Here is a 19,740-nt window from a genome sequence, read left to right as displayed (position 1 = left end):
GATTTATTTATACTGGGTTTTGAATTCAGGGGTATTTAACTAGTGGGCTATTCTCCAACCTCTTCTATTTATTTATTGTTTTTAACTTTGAGATAAGCTCTCACTTGCTTAGAGTCTCGTTAAGTTCTTAAGGCTGCCCTTGGACCTACAAACCTCCTGCCTCAGCACCCCAAGCAGCTGTCAAACTGCTTTTTAAAAAATAACTTTGCTCTTATTTTTGCTTATGATTATTACAGGAACCTGACTAAATGCAGCCAGCCATGCCCTTGGCACCACCTGAATGAGATGCCTCCTTGAAATTTTCTTCACCAGATTAAATTGGTCAATCGCCTTTAAAATCAGTCTCACACAAAAGCTCAGGACATGGGCAAAATGGCGGTGAGTTCTTTGGCAGAGTGCACTGTGAGTGGACTCTAGTTCAAGTTCCAATGCATCCCTTATTCCCGTCTCAGATGCCACTAGCAGTTTTTGCTGTCGGCATTCCTATCAGCATTTTGTTCTTCTGAATTTACAACAGAATTGTCCATTTGGCTCTGCTTATAACCCACTGAGTTTTCTCTAGCCTGTACGTCCACGTTTTCTCAATGCCTCCAGCAAACCCATTCTAGAGGCTTCTGAACCATATGGTCAGGTGCAGTCACAGCAATGACCCCTGTTCTCACTTCCAATTTCCTGTTAGTCAGTTTTCATCTCTGTGACCAAAACACCTGAAAAAAACAACCTGAAGCAGTTCATGTGTATTTTTGGTTCATTGTTGCAGAGGTTTCAGGAGCCATGTTGCCTGGCTCCATTGCTTTGGGCCTGAGGTGAGTCAGAGCATCATGGTGGAAGGGCATGGAAGGGGAAAGTTGTCAACTCACAGGACCATCATGAAGCAGAGAAATAGAGAAATTGACCAGGAAAAAGAGTAATCCCCAAGGACGTGGGACCTGTCTGAAGTTCACACGACCTCCCAATAGTCCATTAAATTTTCAACCAATTAATGCACTGTTAAGGTCAAAGCCCCCACAATCCCATCACTTCCCAAAAACTCCACCTCTGAACTCTGCTGCACTGTGGACCAAGACTTCAATTCATGAGTCTTTGGGGGACACTTTATATGCCACCCAGAGAATAGGAAGTTTTTTCATTTGTGGTTTTCAGATTTCCAACCTTCACAGATGTAAGTGCTTAATCAAATTTTGTCTGTGTTTAAAAATGGAATAAGTGCCTGACATGGTGGCAAACAGACCAATAATCCCAGTGACTTTGGAGACTGAGGATTGCATGTTTGAGGCCAGCCTCAGAAAATGAATGAGGCCCTAAGTAACAGAGAGAGACCCTGTCTAAAAAAAAAAAGGGGGGGGTGCTGGGGATTTAGCTCAGCAGCGAAATGCTTGTGTAGCCTGTGTACATGCTGGTATTGACACCCAGCACTGCAAAAATGAATAAATAAAATTATAAAATGTTATGAAACACTTTGAATTTTTTTTTATCTCATGTAGGGTAATTTTTATCAATGCCACAGACCTTAGTAATATATCTGGTGGAGAAGACATATTTTTAAATTTTTTTATACTTTAATGTATGGTGACCTTCTAATATTTTATCATTGTCTCTGATCATAAATCTTTTTATATAGAGTTGATAACTTTGAATATAAGAAAAATCCCAAAGTCCAGATTTCTATTTCAACCTTGATATGCCTAATTAATTGATTTTCACATGAATTTTTTCATTCAAGGACTGAAATTCCTCTAATTCAACTACCTGGAAGCAATTCAGCTTTGCTCTTTTGTCCCTTCACTCTACAATTTCATTTTTAAAACATGAAAAATAGAAAAGTACAGTAACAATGTCAAAATAAAGGGATTTTTTTCTCATCTTTAAAATGGGGAAAATAACTACCTACCTGAAGGGGTTTCTGTAAGAATGTTTCTCAAATAATCTTTGAACCTGTGGAGAATTGTGTTTAGAAGACTCATTTGTGGATATTTATTGGTGAAGTTTTTAAAATATCCAGATACCCTAGTCTCAGACCAAAAGCAATTTAATACAAATATCTGCATGTGGAGTTCATGGTGGCCTTCTTTAATGCCAGGGTGAAGAGCCATTTCCTTATATTATTTCTTTGAATTTAAAAAATGACCAATACATATTGTCTATTATTACTAATGATAATGCAGTATATCTATATTAAATATGAAGGTTTAATCATGTTTGTTTCATAGCTATTGTTTCATAGAGATTTCAGTTATTACCACTGAAATGTGAGTTCTTGGTATCTACATGATTTCATTCTCCTGCACACCTGTCCTGCAAAGGTAGCCCCTGCCAGGAATTTGTGGAGTAGACACACTGCAATTGTTTCCAAATCAGTATCTGTTTATGTATCGATACCCGATTTTTCTTAAAAACTTCTCTAAAAACACCTAAAGCTCATTAAGTAGCATACAACATAAAAGCCATTGCCCATGAAGTGTGCTAGTTTACATCCATGTATGGTTTAAGTGTCTCTGTGAAGGATGTACTTTGACTTCAAATGGTTTACCTGATGCACAGCACAACTCTCAATCCTTCAAAATTAAGTGTGACTCCTTCCATATTCCACAAGTGAGAACTTCCAGATATGTGTGTGGAGGGTCGTTGTTTGACTTCCAACAATTGGTGCCTTTGATTTTTAACATTTATCACCTAAATTTGTTTTACCAGAAAACAAAAGTCCTTATCAGTAATACTCTTATTTTTAAGATATATCATTCAAATATCCCTGAATTCTGTTCAGAAATAATCCTTCCACTAAAACTCACCAAAGCATTTCACTTTGTGTGACCAATGATACTTCCATTCACTCCAGTAAAGGAGAAGCTGCCCTGAGATGGAGCTCGAGAAATCAATGTTTTAGTTAGATAACATTTCCTGCTACTGTATGCAGGTCTATGTGTGGAGACCTCTCCACCTCGCTGAGCTTACAGAGTTTAATGGAAATAGAATAACACCCATCTCACATCATGTGTGAAAGCCAAGGGAACTTTGGAACTTCCTAAATATTTGGTCATTGTGTTTTTTACACAATAAAGAATTCCATGTAAAGAATTCCATCATGAAGAACATACTGACTTTTGACTTTTTTGAAATATACAGTTGTCAAAGGGCAGTGGAACTTGGAATGATGGGGAAAAAAATTAATCGTTTCAGCCTGAACAATAAAAGAAACTGTCCTTCCTATTTCTGCCTCATTTCCTTTCTTTATGCCCGTAAAATCTCTGCCATGATCTTTTAAAGACTGAATGCCGTAAATGATGTTGAATGGAAAAAGGGCCATGGATCCACACCCTGGACAAACACAAGACAGGGTTTTAACTCTTATTTATTTCTATGAGACATTTCTGAAAGATCCGAATGTGCAGACAGGACAACACCAAATGTGTTGGAACAAAGTGTCCAAGTTTTGCAAACCAAAGAAGGGTCGATTCAGTGTTTAACAGATCTATGATGCCTCCTCTGTGCCAACAAAAGTCCAGCTCTAGAGAGTCAGAAATTAAAGAAAGTGAGAAATTTTCCTCCAAATGCACAGCATACACATCTACAGGGACAAAAATCAACTGTCCCATCTACAAATAGGAAAATGGTAACTTCAGGCTACAAGATATTTTTTTGAGTGGTGGGAAGATAAACCTTATCAATAATAATAATAATAATAATAATAATAATAATAAAAATAATAGTGATAATAAGTCTAGCCATATTTTATATTGTCATTTTAAGCAAATTCATTACATATTCATTACATGGGGCATCTATTAACGTTTAATCCTTACTCACTGCAGCTGTATCATCTAGAAACCAATTCAAATGGTAATGCCGATTCTCATAGACACTACAAACCTGCTCTATGTCACAGAAATAATAAATGGAGCTGAGAAGCTCCTAGATTAAATTGTCAGACTCTGGATCCAATCTCTGAAAAAAATGATGGGGAGTAAGACAAATGAAAGTTTTAAAGCAGAGGAAACAGAGCTCTTAACCACTGGTACACATAAGGCACATTTATAAGCCTATTATGGTTTTATTATTAGAAATGAAGTCAAGGCCTGACATTATGTCTCCTTTGCAGATTTGGTTGGCTGATTGTAGATGCAGATGAGAATGTAGACACCTTCAAGCTTACCCTGAACTAGAGGAGGGAGAGAAATGAGTCATTGTTATATTATGTGCTGAACTTCAGATTATGTGGAAGGAAATGAGAGGGAGGTAGGGTATGAAAAATCATGGAATGAGACAGACATCATTACCTTAAGTACACGTATGACCACACGAATGGTATGAATCTACATCATTCACTGCAGTCTGTGAAAAATAAAAAAATAAATAATTACCTGCTGGATTATTGGGAGCCTACAATTTCTGTAGTCTTGGCCTAAGTCCTCTAACTGTCCTTACTTGTAGTGAATTTTCAGGTGCCGACACTATTGTCCCATGTCATCTACCAGAGAAGAGCACAGTGAGCACAAGGTCTCCACCTGGAATGACAAGGAAGAGAAATGACTGGTTGTGTTGTGAAGGGAACATCTTTCCAGAGTCCTCCGTCTGAAGCCCTGTGTCTGCAATTGGAGAGCCCAGTTCAAACACAGCATCACCCTTTTACCCCAAAACCTAGTAGAAGTCACACAAAAATTTGGTCCTTCATTTTCTCTAAACTAATAATAATTTAGGCCTCAAATAACTGCAGCATGATAAAATACATGAAATAAAGCAAACGGCACTGAGTACTTAGGAAGCCCACAATACGGAGTGAGGATGTTATGGTTGGTGTCATCTTGTTCTCCATTCTTTTCATGACCTGAATAATCCTTTAAATGTACCTAAGAAATAGTTTAGGGGTCCCATTTTCTGCTATTTTATGTGTGATACCACTGAGAAATAGACTAGATTGGGTGAAAAGCAGATTCTAAATAAGATCTCTGGTACCCCTACCACAACCAGAAACATAAACTTCACAGTTCTCCAGGGGGAAACTTTGCATATTGGTACCCTACTATCTGACCACCCAACTTTCATGTTTGTGCTTATGATGATTAAAAAATATGTCCAAGAGTCCTCATACACAGGCTCCCTCTGTACTTACTGGGTTGTGCTGCTTCTCTGGTGGGTCATCACCAAGGAGTGTAAATCCAAAGGCCCTCATTTGTCTGGTACCCAGCATATACTCAGGTCATCTTCAGGACTGATAAGAAGACAGTGTCAGATAGGAGCTTCCTGACACAGCTTCCAGATGCATGAACAGGGGTGGAGCGCACTATGCGAGAACCATCAAACTGAAGGACTGGAGGAGGGTTGACTAGGTTTTGACGTTTATTCAAACTTCAAGGCACAATGCCCAGAGTTCACAATTATCCCCATTGGTCCATGTGACCCCAATCTCTGAGGACTTCCTAACACTAATACAGGAAGAAGACAAAGAGAAAATTAATGTCCACATTTTTATTAAGGTAATAGACACATAACAAAAAATGAATGTTTTAACTACATTAAATACAAATTTCAGTGAAATTAACAAAATTCACATTTTTGTGACACTGTGACCATCATGCATCTTCAGAACATTTTCATCTTCCCAAACTAACAATTTGTACCCATTTAAAAAATTCCTAATTCACTCTACTCACAACACTTCTGACCAACATTGGGTGAAACATGACCATGAATACAAGTTGCTGAATTACCTACAAGTGTGACTAAAGGGAGGATTCACAGACCTATATTTGAAATGGGTGCCACAGTTCCTCACATTAGGCTGAGCCACTGTAGACCCTACCTGGGCCACTTCCAATGTTCTCCTTTCACAGTTGTAGATGAAAGGATTCAGCACAGGGGTGATTGTGGTGTACATCACTGAAGGCACAGCACCATTTCTGGCAAAATACAATACAGCTGAAATAAGACACAAGCCAAATTTCATTTAATAAAATCAATAAAAAGCTGACAGGTAAGATACACAGGTCGAAAAATCTTTACAATTTTCACCTAGTGACATGATTATAATGGAAGAAGTAAATTTATTCTAAGATAAATGGATCTCCATAATGGGAAATAAGAAAACAAATAGAACTGCAATAAAAGAGTAAATAGCAAAAAAAAAAAAAAAAAAAAAAAAAAAAGAAAACAAATAGAGCTATAGCAAAACCAAAATACACAACAATCATGTTGTTTTGGAAGACATCAGGCCAGGTGAGATTAAGAATTTCAAAAGACTGACATAAAATACTAGAAATATTCGCATCCTTGGCGTAGTTAAATTTCAAGGCAAATGAATTGTTCAGCTAGAATTACAAAACACTAACCTAAAAAAGACAAAAGTTAAGAAGCGAATGAGATGAGAGATCATGATGGCTGGGTAATGACGGGGGTGACAGATGGCCACAGGTCGTCACCGTCAGATGCATGCATACACAAATGAGAAGAAGAGCCACCTATGTCAGGAGGCCTATGTAGGTCATGACTCTACTTTGAGTTTGGATGTCCAGAATCATCTTTAGGACCATGGTGAAGATGAATTAGATGTTAGGCAGGGACAGTTTGGGGCTCTTTAGGGCAGATTCTAAGGTGTCTGCAGGTCCCCAAGCCCTGTGACCAGGTGCATGGATAGGAACAGTACAAAGGGCACAGGCTGTGGTTCTGGACCATCTGAGATGGAATTCTGAGACATGAGTTAGGTGTCCTGGTTCTGCCTTGCACCATTATCATATTTGTTTCATTCATCACACTCCAAAACCAAGTTGGCTTCCCTCCAGGGATGTTTTAACATACACAAATCAAAATATATAATACAGCACATAAATAATCAAGGATAAAAATTACATTATCATCTCTACAGATAGAGGGAAGCCTTTGATAGAATTCAATCTCCTTTTGTGACAAAAGCCCTGAATGAACTGGTATAGAAAGTTCAGATCTAAACATAATAAAGACTGTGCTTGATAAGCCTGTAACCAGCATATGTGGGAAAAAGTGAAAGCATGTGTTCTAGCATCAAGAATAAGACAGAGGTGTCCACAGTCACTGCTCCTACTTAATATGTTAAAACAAATTTCAGCAAGGGCAATTCCACAAAAGACATAAATAAAAGGCAAATAAGAAAGAGGGGGATAAAATTGATGTGTTTGCTATTGTTCAATATGTAGAAAATCTTAAAGTCTCCACCAAAAGACTCTCTGAACTGAGAAATTCAGTAAAGTGCCAGCGTACAACAACACCTCACAAAAATAGTAGCTTTTCTCTACACCTATAACAAAATCACTGAGAAAGGAAAGCAATCCTATTCACAATAGCCTCAAAAACTTACAATATCTATGAATAAGTCTTATTACAGATATGAAAGAGTTTATAATGAAAATTACCAAATGCTGAAGAAAGAAATAGAAGAACAACAAATGTTCTGAAAGTATACACCAGGAAAAGGGCAGCCTTCTCAAGGAGTGGTACTGGGGAAAAACTGGATAGCCACAAAATGACCCCTACTTTTTAAATTTTGAAACTATTAGAAGAAGACAAAACGATACACTACAAAATATTGGCATAGGTAATGATTTCCTGGACAGAATTCTACTAACTCAGGAAACAAAAGCAAGAATTGACCAATGAAATTAAAAAGCTTTTGTACAACTAATGAATCAAACAAAAAAGTGAAGAGGCAACATTTAGGGGTAGAAAATCTTTGACAATTATGTATATGACAGAGGATTCATATACAGAGCATATAAAAGACTCAAAATCTTAACAACAAGCACAACAAAGTAAGTGATCCAAAAAATGGACAAATTATTTAAACAGATATTTCTCAAAATAAATATATACCTTTGAATGGAGCATGTTTTAGTCATAAAGAAAAATAAAAATCTTAGCTTTTGCAGAAAAATGTGTGCAACTAGAGGTCATCATGGTAGGCAAAATGAGTCATACACAGAAAGACAAGTACTGCATGTTTTCTTTCATATGACAAAGCAATAAAAAATACGACCTGAAGGTAAAAGAGGAACTAAGGATGGGGTCAGGAAAAGGCAGAGAGAGAGGAAAAGGAGAGAAAATAGAAAGGAGGGTGGACGGGGTCAATACATGACACATGGATGTGTGAAAGAGTCACAGTGAAACCAATGAGATAGATGAGGGATAGATATGATAGAAAGATGATGGAAGGAAGGAAGATAGAGGGGGAGAAAGAGAGAGAGAGAGAAAGAAAGAAAGAAAGAAAGAAAGAAAGAAAGAAAGAAAGAAAGAAAGAAAGAAAGAAAGAAAGAAAGAAAGAAAGAAAGAAAGAGAAAGAAAGAAGGGAGGGAGGGAGGGAAGGAAGGAAGGAAGGAAGGAAGGAAGGAAGGAAGGAAGGAAGGAAGGAAGGAAGGAAGGAAGGAAGGAAGGAAGGAAGAGAGAGAAAGAGTAAGTCATCACTGGCAGCATGAACCTGAAGTGTGCATCTTCACTGGCCTCTTTCTCTCCCTCTGTCTTTGCTTGCTACTGGTATCCTTGAGTCGAGCCAATTTCCTCCCATCATCTCTCTGCCATGATGCTCTGCCTCATCACCACCCCAGAAACAACAGATCCCACTGATCATGGTTATGGTTTAGGTACGAGGTGCCCCTCAAAAGTCGATGAGCAAGACTTCAAGAATTTTCCAAAATGAAAGTATTAGATTATGAGAGCTGTGAACTAATCAGTGGATTAATCCACTGATATGGATTAACTTGGTGGTAACTATAGGCAGGTAAGGTGTGGCTGGAGGTCCCTGGGGGTGTGCCTTTGGCATTTATATTTTATCTCTGGTGAGTGGAGTTCTTTCTCTACTCCCTGGTTGCCAGATTCTGAGCTGTTTTCCTCCTCCATGCCCTTCTGCTACCTGGCCCATTGCATGGAGTCAGCCATCCATGAGCTGAACCTCTGAAACCATGAGCCAACTCACTGTTCCCTACTCTGCACTGTTCTTATCATAGCAATGCAAAGTTAACTAAAAAACAACCTTGGACAAAACCTCTGAAAACGCAAACCAAGATCAATGATCTTGTTTTCTCAGTACTTCATCCCAACCACAGAAATTTGACCAACACACACACATATACACAGATAAGCACACACTGAGACTGCTGGGTACCTCTCTGATTTTCTCTATCCCTACTTCTTTATTAAAATTAACAGGCGCTTCAGAACTCCCATGGTCTCTTAGTAGGTCTTGAACTGCAGCCTATCCTTTTCAGATTACTCCTGAGGATGTACCTGCTCACTGGGGTTGGAAATGTTTCCATCACTCTGCCTGTCACATTAGAGTTCCGCCTTCACACACCTATGATCTTCTTTCTATCCTTGGCTGACATCTATTGCATCTCTCCCATGGTCCAGAGTTAATGTGCACACCCCATCTTAGAACAGAACATGTAATTCTGCTGCCTGATGCAGAGGTCTCTCTTTATCTTTCCTTGGATATGTGTAAGCTGCTTCTCAGTGTGATGGTCTAAGACCTGTCTACAGTCCTCTGTAATCCTCTCAAGCACCCTGTCATTGTGAACCTTCACCTCTGTGACTTCTTAGTGTCAATGTTGTTTTCAGATAGCCTTTTGAACTCACTACTGGGTCATTTTATTTCCTCCAATATCCCACCTAAAGATTGTAGAACTTGCTAGTTTCTGCTTTGACTGTCCTCAGTTTCTTAATCTAACCTATACAGATACGTTTACCAATAATACTGGGACTTTTTATGCTGCTGCTACCTCTGGATTTCTTTCTCTCTTAGGGATTCTTTTCTCTTACTATAAAACAGTTTTCTCAATTTTGAGAATACCATCATCAGGTGGAAAGTATAAAAACTTCCTCTTCTGTGGATCTCACAGGTCGCTTACTATTTGCATGGAACAGACTTTCAAATGTACCTTGCTTCAGGTATCTCACATTCTCCCTGAAATAAAGTAGCAGTCAGTGATGTAAACAGTTGTCACCCCTATGCTGAATCTCATAATCTAAAGTCTGAGGAACAGGAACATTAAAAAAAAAGCCCTAAAGAGATTCACAGCAGGACAGTCTAATCGGTCCTGGAATTTATTTGAAATATAGGTTGCCAAAGGAAACCAACCTAAACATCTATAGCTAAAAATCCTCCCTCCTTGGTGACCATATTTTTGTATTTTGAGATATGTAGTTCCTATCATGTTTCATCATAGAATAGAGGTAGTCCTGTGTTGTGGAGATTGTTTTTTGATCTTATCTATTTGGGGTTCTGAGTGCCTTTTGTATCTTGATGTTCTTCTCACTTGAAAGGTGTGAACATTTTACTATTATTTCCCTGCAGAGGCTATCCATTTCATTAGGCTGCATCCAACACTCCTCCTGAATTCCAGTGATTTTTAAATTTGATCTCTTAATGCTGTCCCATATTTCTTGTGTATTCTGATCACAGTTACATATTTTCTTTTCTTTAATACTGTCTGAATGTTCAAGGCTGGCCACTTTGTCTTCAGCATAATCTACTTTGTTAGGGAGATTTTCAACTGAACATTTTATTTGATTTATTGTGTCTGTCATTTCCAAGATTTCTGTTTATTTATTTTTCAATATCTCTATCTCCTCATGGATTTTTCTCAATCATATTCTGTACTGACTTCCTTAATTCATTCAGTTGTTTTTCTGTGTTCTCTTGGAATTCATTGATTATTTTTATAATCATTCTTTTGAATTATTTATCTGGAATTTTATTCACTTCAATATGTTGGGGATGAGTTGCTTGGGAATTAGGACTTTTAATAGGCACAATCTTTTTTTTTCATAATTCTTATACTTCTGCATTGGGTTTTATGCATGTTGGAATATATTTCTCTTCTATTCTTACGTGTGGAACTTTTTAGTGCATAGCCTTTGCTTTCTAAAATGACCTAGAGTGATCTCGATTTGCTTTCCATAATGACCTACAGTGATCTCGATTGAGACACCTTTGTTGTGTGACATACACAGTCTTTGTGTTAATTTTCTGTTTTTGCTGTAGCGGTAGATGTCTATGAGTGAGATATATATATATAAATATATATATATATATATATATATCACATATGTACACCCACAGACACACTGAGGGAGATAATGGGTGCAGATGGGTCTATGGAAAATGTTTTCTTACACACACACACACACGGTTTCATGTGTGTGTGTGCGTGTGTGTGTGTAGTGATTATCAGGATTTGGGGAGCATGAGCTTATTTGGGCAGGTGGGTGTAGAAGGAGGATGTTTAGGTAAGGATCCTTGCACACTGTGTGAATGTTTGTAAATGTCATACCAAATCCCATTCATACATACGATTAAAAAATGTTAATGAAAAGATGTGAAATAAATGAATGTTACTCACAAATTTCCCACTGAATAGAGGAGACCATAGCCTTTAGGGACATTCATTTACTCCTTTTCTTTGTTACTGATGAGTAAGGAAGTCCTTAGAGATCTGGAGAACATGAACCAATTTGGCTAATTATGAGCTCTGTGCGTGGAGCCCCCAAGGTCTTCTGACAGTTAATACTCAGCCTGTGCCTGTGGATCTTCAGTGTGTGACTCCAATCCAGTGGACTCGCTGACTGTAGCTCCTCTTCCCATTGTTGTTTGAATCAGGAAGCGTCTATCAGCCACTGTGTTTATATCAATCCTGAGGATAGATGCTGAGCCTTAAGTGGAGACTTGGCAGAAGAGGGCGATTGGATACTCAGCTCCTGGTTATGACACAGCAGAGACCCAGCATTTTTCTGTAAGTACTAAGGAAGATGATGGGTGGAGGTAAGACTGTGGAAATGCTGCTTCATCACCATCAGGACAAACAAAGACTTTGTATAGCCAGGGGAGAGGACACCCATATGCAAAAATTCAACTCTGGGGACTGTGAAGTTTGTGTTCTTGGTGGTGGTAGGGCCCCATAAATCTCACCCAATGCTTTTTCTTTCCTCCTCAATGGCTCTCCTTCCCTTAGACTGACCACCATCTCTATGATAGGAAAAATGGGTCCCCCACACTGTTCCACAAACAGTCCAAAAGATTAGGAAGGGGGTGATAGGAATGAGGAGGAGGAAGACAGTAACTAAGATGTCATGACCATTGGAGAAATGTTCCCTAGACACCAGGCACCGAGTTCTGTGTACTATACAGCTTACTGCATCTGCAGGTTTTTATCTTGTTATCGGTGCCCATGTTGCTACTATTTTACATTCAAGGAAGGATATACCATGTTTTTAGGTAGGAGTGAAAGAGGTATGTTTTAACCTGTCAGACTGCAGACAAAAGGTGTCCTTCTTTGAAAACCCTGGCAGTGTGTCCCCTTGACAATCCAAACATTTTTAACTTCCTGTCACTCCAGAAAGAGACTCCTTGCTCACAGTGCTCTTCCTCGTGTGGGTTTCAGCTAGATCCCAGGACAGAGCCGTGGGTGACACCAGCCACCCACTATGGGAAGCACAGACAGACCAAGGGCAATGACCACAAAAGAGCAGAAAATAATGGTTCAACACAGACCTGACTCTGGCCCTGGTCCAGGAGATCCTGCAGCTCTCCACATCCTCCTGCAAACTTCTACTCAGTCACTTAATATCAAGGGCATGTGAAGTCAGGACTTGATATCATTCATACTCAGGAAACTGGAATAGCTTAAAAATGTGCCCATAATTCTATGTGGCTAAATCCTCTATATGTCTCCTTCAAATATCAGATAATTGGGAAACAATGAAATTTGTATTGCATCAGATTCAGAGACTAGGAATTTAATTTTCACCTCTAAGTTCCTGTTTCTTTCTTAAACATAGTGCATCTTGTTAGTGTCACAAGCTCAGTATTGTCAATTGTCATCTGAAGTTCTTTCCAGTTGAGACAACTGCAGTGATGATGGAAAGGTTCTTTGTGTGGTGGGTAGGAGGTGAACACATAGGTAAGGGAAAACAACAGTTCAGATATTACTATTAATAATAATGGGAAGTTTGAGCATCACACCATTCAACTAAACTATCCATCAATCAGAAATGACAGTTTCCTACTTCTATATGCTGTCAATTTGGAGAGGAATAAATCATTTATTTGTAATTCTCCAGAGCCTCTATACTGCTAAGCACACAAGCTGATTTAAAAACAAAAACCTTTATAAATATTGAAGAGACTGTTTCTTGGTTGTTCCATAGAAGTAATGGTCCATCGAAGTGGAGATAAAATAGCTCTTGTTTGTATCCATGTCATGGACACCTGGGTCCTATAATCCTTTTAACCACATCTTCATGATCAATTATTCAAACACATAACACAGACTTCATTGGGTATCAGAAATAAAGAAGGGGGCAGGTTAAGACTTACAGCTTGAGATGAGACCCAGGTAAGAGCTTCCTATCATCCAGAGTTGAGTGATCCTTAACACTGATATACCTCAACAGCTAGTTATTCCCATAGCTTTGATTCTGTACTTCAATAAAGTAACCAAAATGATAAATATTTTTAGATTCAAACTTTTCTTATGAGCCATGCATGAGTGGAGATTGCCATTATTCTCCCCATCAGTAAGAGTACAAGTTCAGAAAGGAGGAGAGATTGACACATATTCTGCATATTATGGCCCATCAATGATTCAAGACTAAAATGTGGATTTCCTTTCTCCCATCCCAGGACACTGTCTTCTTCACTGGAGCCCAGTGGAAATGGTTTCTTTAGGAGATGAAATTTCTCAGTGATTTGCTATACAAGAATTGCTAATAGACACCTGACAAGGATATTTTGAAGGTGTCCATTAAAAATAAGGGAATATATCAGTAATGACAGAATTTTATTGGGGCAACAAATGGAGGTGATTAGTAGTTAAACTAATAGACATGATTTGTTCAAAGTCAAAGAACAATTCTCACTACCCAAATAGTGCATGGAAAATTTCACTAATGTGATGGAAAGAAATACAAGAATTTTAAAAGTATTGTCATAATAAAAAAAAAAAAAAACTTACAAATGAAGTCCCACCCTCAGGTAACTCTGCATCACTTAAAGCATTTGAACCCAATGTATGTCAAATCACGCGTGAATGTAAACTAGCTCTCAAAAAGTGCTGTGACATACTGAATAGATGAGCTTTAAGGTATCATTAGGTAAGTTTTTAATAAAAATTTGCTTTGTAGATACATATATCAAAATAGAAATGGAAAGATCTATGGGAAAATCTAACCCCCAAATTCATGACAGAATTTGACTGTGGAACAGGTGAGCAGGAGAATGAAATCCTGCAGACATAAAGTATTCAAATTCCATGGACCATGTTTCAATTCTCCACAGAAGTTCAGATCTGAAGCACACATTACTAAATGTTTTGTTTTAATGATAGTAGTGAGTATTATTGGCTGTAATAGCATGAATATTTAATGAAATATTTTCTAAATGCCAGGAAATGTTATGTCAGTGGTTTTCAATACTAGTGTGGAAAAAAAAAAAAAAAAAACACCAAGAACTTCACATGTAGACACTATGATGGATTTAACTTGGGGCAAAGCTCAGGATACATATATAGTAAGATATCCACAGGTAACTACATTGGTAACTGAGATGGAACGAGTCTACACAATTTAAAATGCTTCTGAAGCCCTTTCTGAAAATTAAGCTTTAGATGGTTAATTATTATCCACATTTTACAGATGAGAAAATTTTCACAGTGTGTTTATTTCCTGTACTTTTCATTTTTCTATTTTTCCCATGAAATTATAATGTGAGCTAACAAAATAAAGTCCCAAAATTGTCTTCATGCAGCTGAAGTAGGAGAAGTGCAGTACACATATGAGGCAGGACTAACTTGAAAACCCACGAACTAGGCATATGAAGGCTCCAACTTTGCAAATTCCATTTAGAATTTTGGGTCATATGCTAGGTGCTAACGTCTTCAATTGAAAATAAAAGTTTATGATTATAAAAGCAATATAGCAGCATAAGTAGACCATTGTTAACTAGACTATCAAGAGAAAATTAAAAAAACAAAAAAAGCTATCATTCTCAGATACCTTTCTGAGATGTCATAGGGTTGAACAAAAATATAATGTCAAAAGTTTTTAAATTTTCATAAGTGAGTCTTATCATTACATTATTCATTACATTTATTCTTTAACCATTTGTGCCAGATGATGTCATATCACTATGTGCATTTAAAGAATGCATCAAAATTGGATTATCAGCAAAGCCCGAGACAGGAATGTCTCTGACTTAGTGTTTATAGTCATTTTAATGACAGGATTTTTTTCCTTGCCTTAAAATAAGTTATCTTGCCAGCTTCTTGATTTCTTTTAATGATGATAATTTTCATATGGAAAGACTGTTTCTTCCTCCCTTCTTTTATTATTTTTCATGGTGCTGGGGGTGGAACCCAGAGCCACTTGCCTGCTGGTCCCTCTCTTTTATTAGAAAAGTAGACTGTACAAATCAAGCCAGACTCAGGAAGATGAGTGTCACATGCTTTCTCACCTACATGGAAGTTAGAGAGAAAAAAGAAAAATAGGTATTCATCATAATAGGAGGGAGGACATTAAGGAAGAAGAAGGAACTTGGGGAAGGAGAAGAGGGAAGAGGTATTAGCTATGAGGGAGTAAAACTGATTAAATTTTTAAATGCATGCACAAATAGAACTCAATGAAACCTATAATTCCATATAAACAATATATATCCATAAAATTGTCAATACTAGACTTGTTGTGCGTAATGTCTTGGTCTCTAGCACAGCTCATTTAAAATGAGCACACAAGGCTATGAAACACAGATACCAATAATGTGAGAGTTCAGAGAAGATGCAATTTGTCCCAGGAAATATTTCTGAAGGTGTACGGAATTCAAGTCTGAGCACCTTGCTTGAGCTGGATGACTATTTATTGTTTCCTTTTTCTAACGCTTTTATTCCCAAAGGTGTCCAGGTAATATAGAAGGACCAAATGTAACACGTGTCTCAGAATTCCATCTCATTGAGCTTTCAGAGGATCCAGACCTGCAACCTGTCCTCTTTGGACTGTTTCTGTCCATGTACCTGGTCACAGTGCTTGGGAACCTGCTCATCATCCTGGCTGTCAGCTCTGACTCCCACCTCCACACCCCCATGTACTTCTTCCTCTCCAACCTGTCCTTCACTGACATCTGTTTTATCTCCACTACAGTCCCAAAGATGATCATGGACATCCAGTCTCAGAGCACAGTCATTTCCTACATGGGCTGCCTGACACAGATGTCTCTGTTTGCCATGTTCGTCTGTATGGATGACATGCTTCTGACTGTCATGGCCTATGACCGGTTTGTGGCCATCTGTCACCCCCTGCGATACCCAGTCATTACGAACCCTCGTCTCTGTGGCTTTTTAGTTTTGGTGTCTTTATTATTTAGCATTTTCAACTCCCTGCTACACAATTTGATTATACTACAATTTACCTACTTCAAGGATGTGGAAATTGCTAACTTCTTCTGTGACCCTTCTCAACTCCTCAATCTTGCCTGTTCTGATACCTTTACCAATAACATAGTCATTTATGTTATAGGTGGCATATTTGGCTTTCTTCCCATCTCTGGGATCCTTTTCTCTTACTATAAAATTATTTCCTCAATTCTGAGGATCCCATCCTCAGGAGGGAAATACAAAGCCTTCTCCACCTTTGGGTCTCACCTCTCTGTTGTTTGCTTATTTTATGGGACAGGCATTGTAGAGTACCTTGGCACAGCTGTATTGCATGCTCCCAGAAAGGGTACATTGGCTTCAGTGATGTACACTGTGGTCAGTTCTATGCTGAACCCCTTCATCTACAGCCTGAGGAACAGGGACATTAAAAGTTCCCTGTGGAGGCTGCACAGCAAGACAGTCTAATCTCTTTTATTTCCCCATCTTTTCTTAGAGTATAGGTTCTAAACCAGGACACTCCTTTTACTGCGTTCATATAAATACTAAGTATCAAGTCAGAGCTTTGACTTGCCTCAAGCAGGGAAGGCTCATCATATCTTCAGTCCTTGGTGATGACTCAGCAGACACTCTGGATAGCCACCTATGTGCTGATGAAGACAAGGATGGGAGGAGGAAGTGACATAGCACTTCCTTATCATCATTAGAAAAGATGTGACAGTTGAGAACAATAGTGTGCAAGTTTCAGGTATGGGGGCTGTGAAGCTGGCTTCCCTTTTTGGGGGGTGGTCCCTAACATAATGTTCAAAATTTTGTTTTCCACTCACAGTGTGAATTCAAGTTCCCATGGACATCTCACTCACAAGAGCAGAAGTTAGGTCTATGAAAACTGCTCCAAAGAATTCCCAACACATGGATGGTGGTGATGAGGAGGAGGAGCTGGGAGGAGGAGGAGGAGAAATAGGATAGCAACCTCACATCCTGTGCCATTGTTGAGGGCTTCCTAACTGCCAGTCTCTGAGCTCTGTGTTCTATGTGGCATGTTTCATTTCATGTGCACAGTCTTCCCTATATTATAAGTTCCCACATTGTTATTATTATTATTATTTTCATTATTATTATTTTACAGGAAGGCTGTATGTATTATTTCTGTGACATTAGTACAGGTTGCTAGTATGTGAAATAGCATTGATTTCTAGAAGAAAATAGCTCCACAGGGAAGAAAGATTACCCACGGGGAGTGCATGCCCCCTAGTGGAAGAATATGTGAAGAATGCATAAAATGAGGAGCAAAAATGCAATTTTTACATTATTCTTCTTAGTTTAATCTTCACACGATTCAAATGAAATATCCAGTGATTAGAAGTGACTTTCCAATTAAATTAGTTTTTTAAATAGCATAAATGAACCCAAGCAACTATTCATTACCTAAAGCAAGAGAATTATAAAGTACAATCTATGTACCAGGCAGGATTCACTTGCAAATTTATTAACTAAGCATTAGAAGATTGAGAGATTAAAACCTGTGCTTTGGTATCCTTTGGCTGGTGCTAAACTCACCAACCACCAACCAGAGTTGATGATCAGAAAAACAATCACACATCATGAACAGGTTCATGAACACACATCAATGAATACAGAATGACAAAAAAGAAACAAAGAGAAAGAAACAGAAAAAAATGTTGTGTCTGATAGGCCAGATATTTTACTGAGATTGTATGGAGAGTGATGATAAAAATATTCATGGGTACAATATAAAATTTGTAAAGTGTTTGTTATCATTTAACTGATTTTTTTTTGTTTTTTTTTTTTGATACCAAGGATTGAACCCAGGGGGACTCAACCACTGAGCCACACCCCCAGCCCTTTTTACTTTTATTTTGTGACACGGTCTTGCTAAGCTGCCCATGGCCCTGCTAAGTTGCTGCAGCTGAATTTGAACTTGAGATCCTCCTGCCTCAGCCTCCTGAGATTACAGGCATACACCACCACACCAGGCACATTTCACTAATTTTAACAATTTTCTGGAGCAGCGTATACTAGTAACACATTTATTGCCAATGATGTTGCAGGACTGTGTGGCTTTAACCAAACCATATTAATCAAAATTCAAAATCTATAAGGCCAAGGATAACAGTTATATTAAATGATTATAAAGGACAGAATTTAAGCAAGGACCTAGATCTTCAAACAAAAACCATAAAATCCAAAAATAATGAAACCCTTGGGGTATAACTGGCACATATGTGTACAGGTCATGCAGTCCTAGCTCTTACATTGGATTCCAAATACTCTAAGTAAAAGGAATTTCTCCCATTGTCTTAGTGTAAAATTTATGTACTTCTTAACTTACTTTATTTGGAAAGATGCCGGGGTCCAGCCCTAACAGGAGTCCATGGGTTTCACACTGGTAAACGGGGCACAGGGAGACAGCGTCGGCAAAGGATGGAGAATGAGAGACACAGACTCTAGTTCTGGTGCAATCAATCCCCTTTTATTCTGGGGAAGGCTGGGTTTATATACATTTTTCTTCAGGCTTTGATGACAGGCTTGTGATTAATAAAATCAAAGAAGTTTCCAAAGCATAGGTAGAAATTATTTTTACCAAAAGATTATGAGAAAACAGTAACCTTACAGATTATCCTTACTTAATCACAATTATTTTAAGAATATCTAACTACATCATGAGCTAATACAATGTTTATTTCCTTAATATCTAAACTCTATATGACCTAAGACATAATTTTTATTATTTTTGCGGTAAAGCAATAGACAAATAATGTCATATGACCATCTCTACTAGGTCCTTCTGGTTAATATCTAAATTGCTGAGTTAAGGGTTACAGGAGGGCAGCGGTCCCAATGGTTATTATGTACCAACGTTTATTATAGGGGTGACATATTCTTTGTAGGAAGGAAGGAATGTTGTGAAACCTTATTCTTTTACCTCACCACCACACATAAACAAAACCATCATCTGGATTAAACCACCCTGTAGGAGACAGGGGGAGATCTATATCTAACTTCTCTAAGGGCTTGCCTTTAGGGGGGTACCAGGGCTTGCCATAGATAAAATAAGCTAGTCCATATCTAGTAGCTACTGTGGGAGGTGCTTTGTGCTTAGAACTTGGGGAAACATTGTTATCTATAAGTTTCTGTGCCCCAGCAGGTTCTGGCTGTGCCAGTAAATGCAGTGTTTGATTTTTAACATAATAAAAACATTCTTCTGTAGTGAGGTTAACATCACAGGGTTTCAACATGTGTTTTTGTCTCTGTGATGTTTTTCTGGAAATTTGTAGAATTATTCCCATCACCTCTAGCAACATCCTCAGACTGAAGTGAGTAATATATTATTAGGAAAACTCCA

The 19,740-nt window shown here is 38.2% G+C and overlaps 1 protein-coding gene across 1 annotated transcript; it reads left to right on the top strand.

The window, feature by feature from the left end:
* Positions 1–15,664: 15,664 nt before the first annotated feature.
* Positions 15,665–17,483, top strand: LOC306646168 (olfactory receptor 7E24-like). The gene has a single exon (XM_079114621.1). It carries the CDS (start codon positions 16,011–16,013, stop codon positions 16,839–16,841), a length of 831 nt encoding a protein of 276 aa, XP_078970747.1. The 5' UTR covers positions 15,665–16,010; the 3' UTR covers positions 16,842–17,483.
* The last annotated feature ends 2,257 nt before the right edge of the window (positions 17,484–19,740 follow it).

Source organism: Sciurus vulgaris, assembly GCF_902686455.1.
Source record: "Sciurus vulgaris genome assembly, chromosome: 16".
Taxonomy (NCBI): domain Eukaryota; kingdom Metazoa; phylum Chordata; class Mammalia; order Rodentia; family Sciuridae; genus Sciurus; species Sciurus vulgaris.
The sequence above is the reverse complement of the archived record's forward strand: the minus strand, read 5'-3'. Positions and strand labels throughout refer to the sequence as shown.

Excerpts from the sequence above, each read along its gene's own strand:
- LOC306646168 (XM_079114621.1), top strand. The coding sequence starts at position 16,011 with ATGTACCTGGTCACAGTGCTTGGGAACCTGCTCATCATCCTGGCTGTC.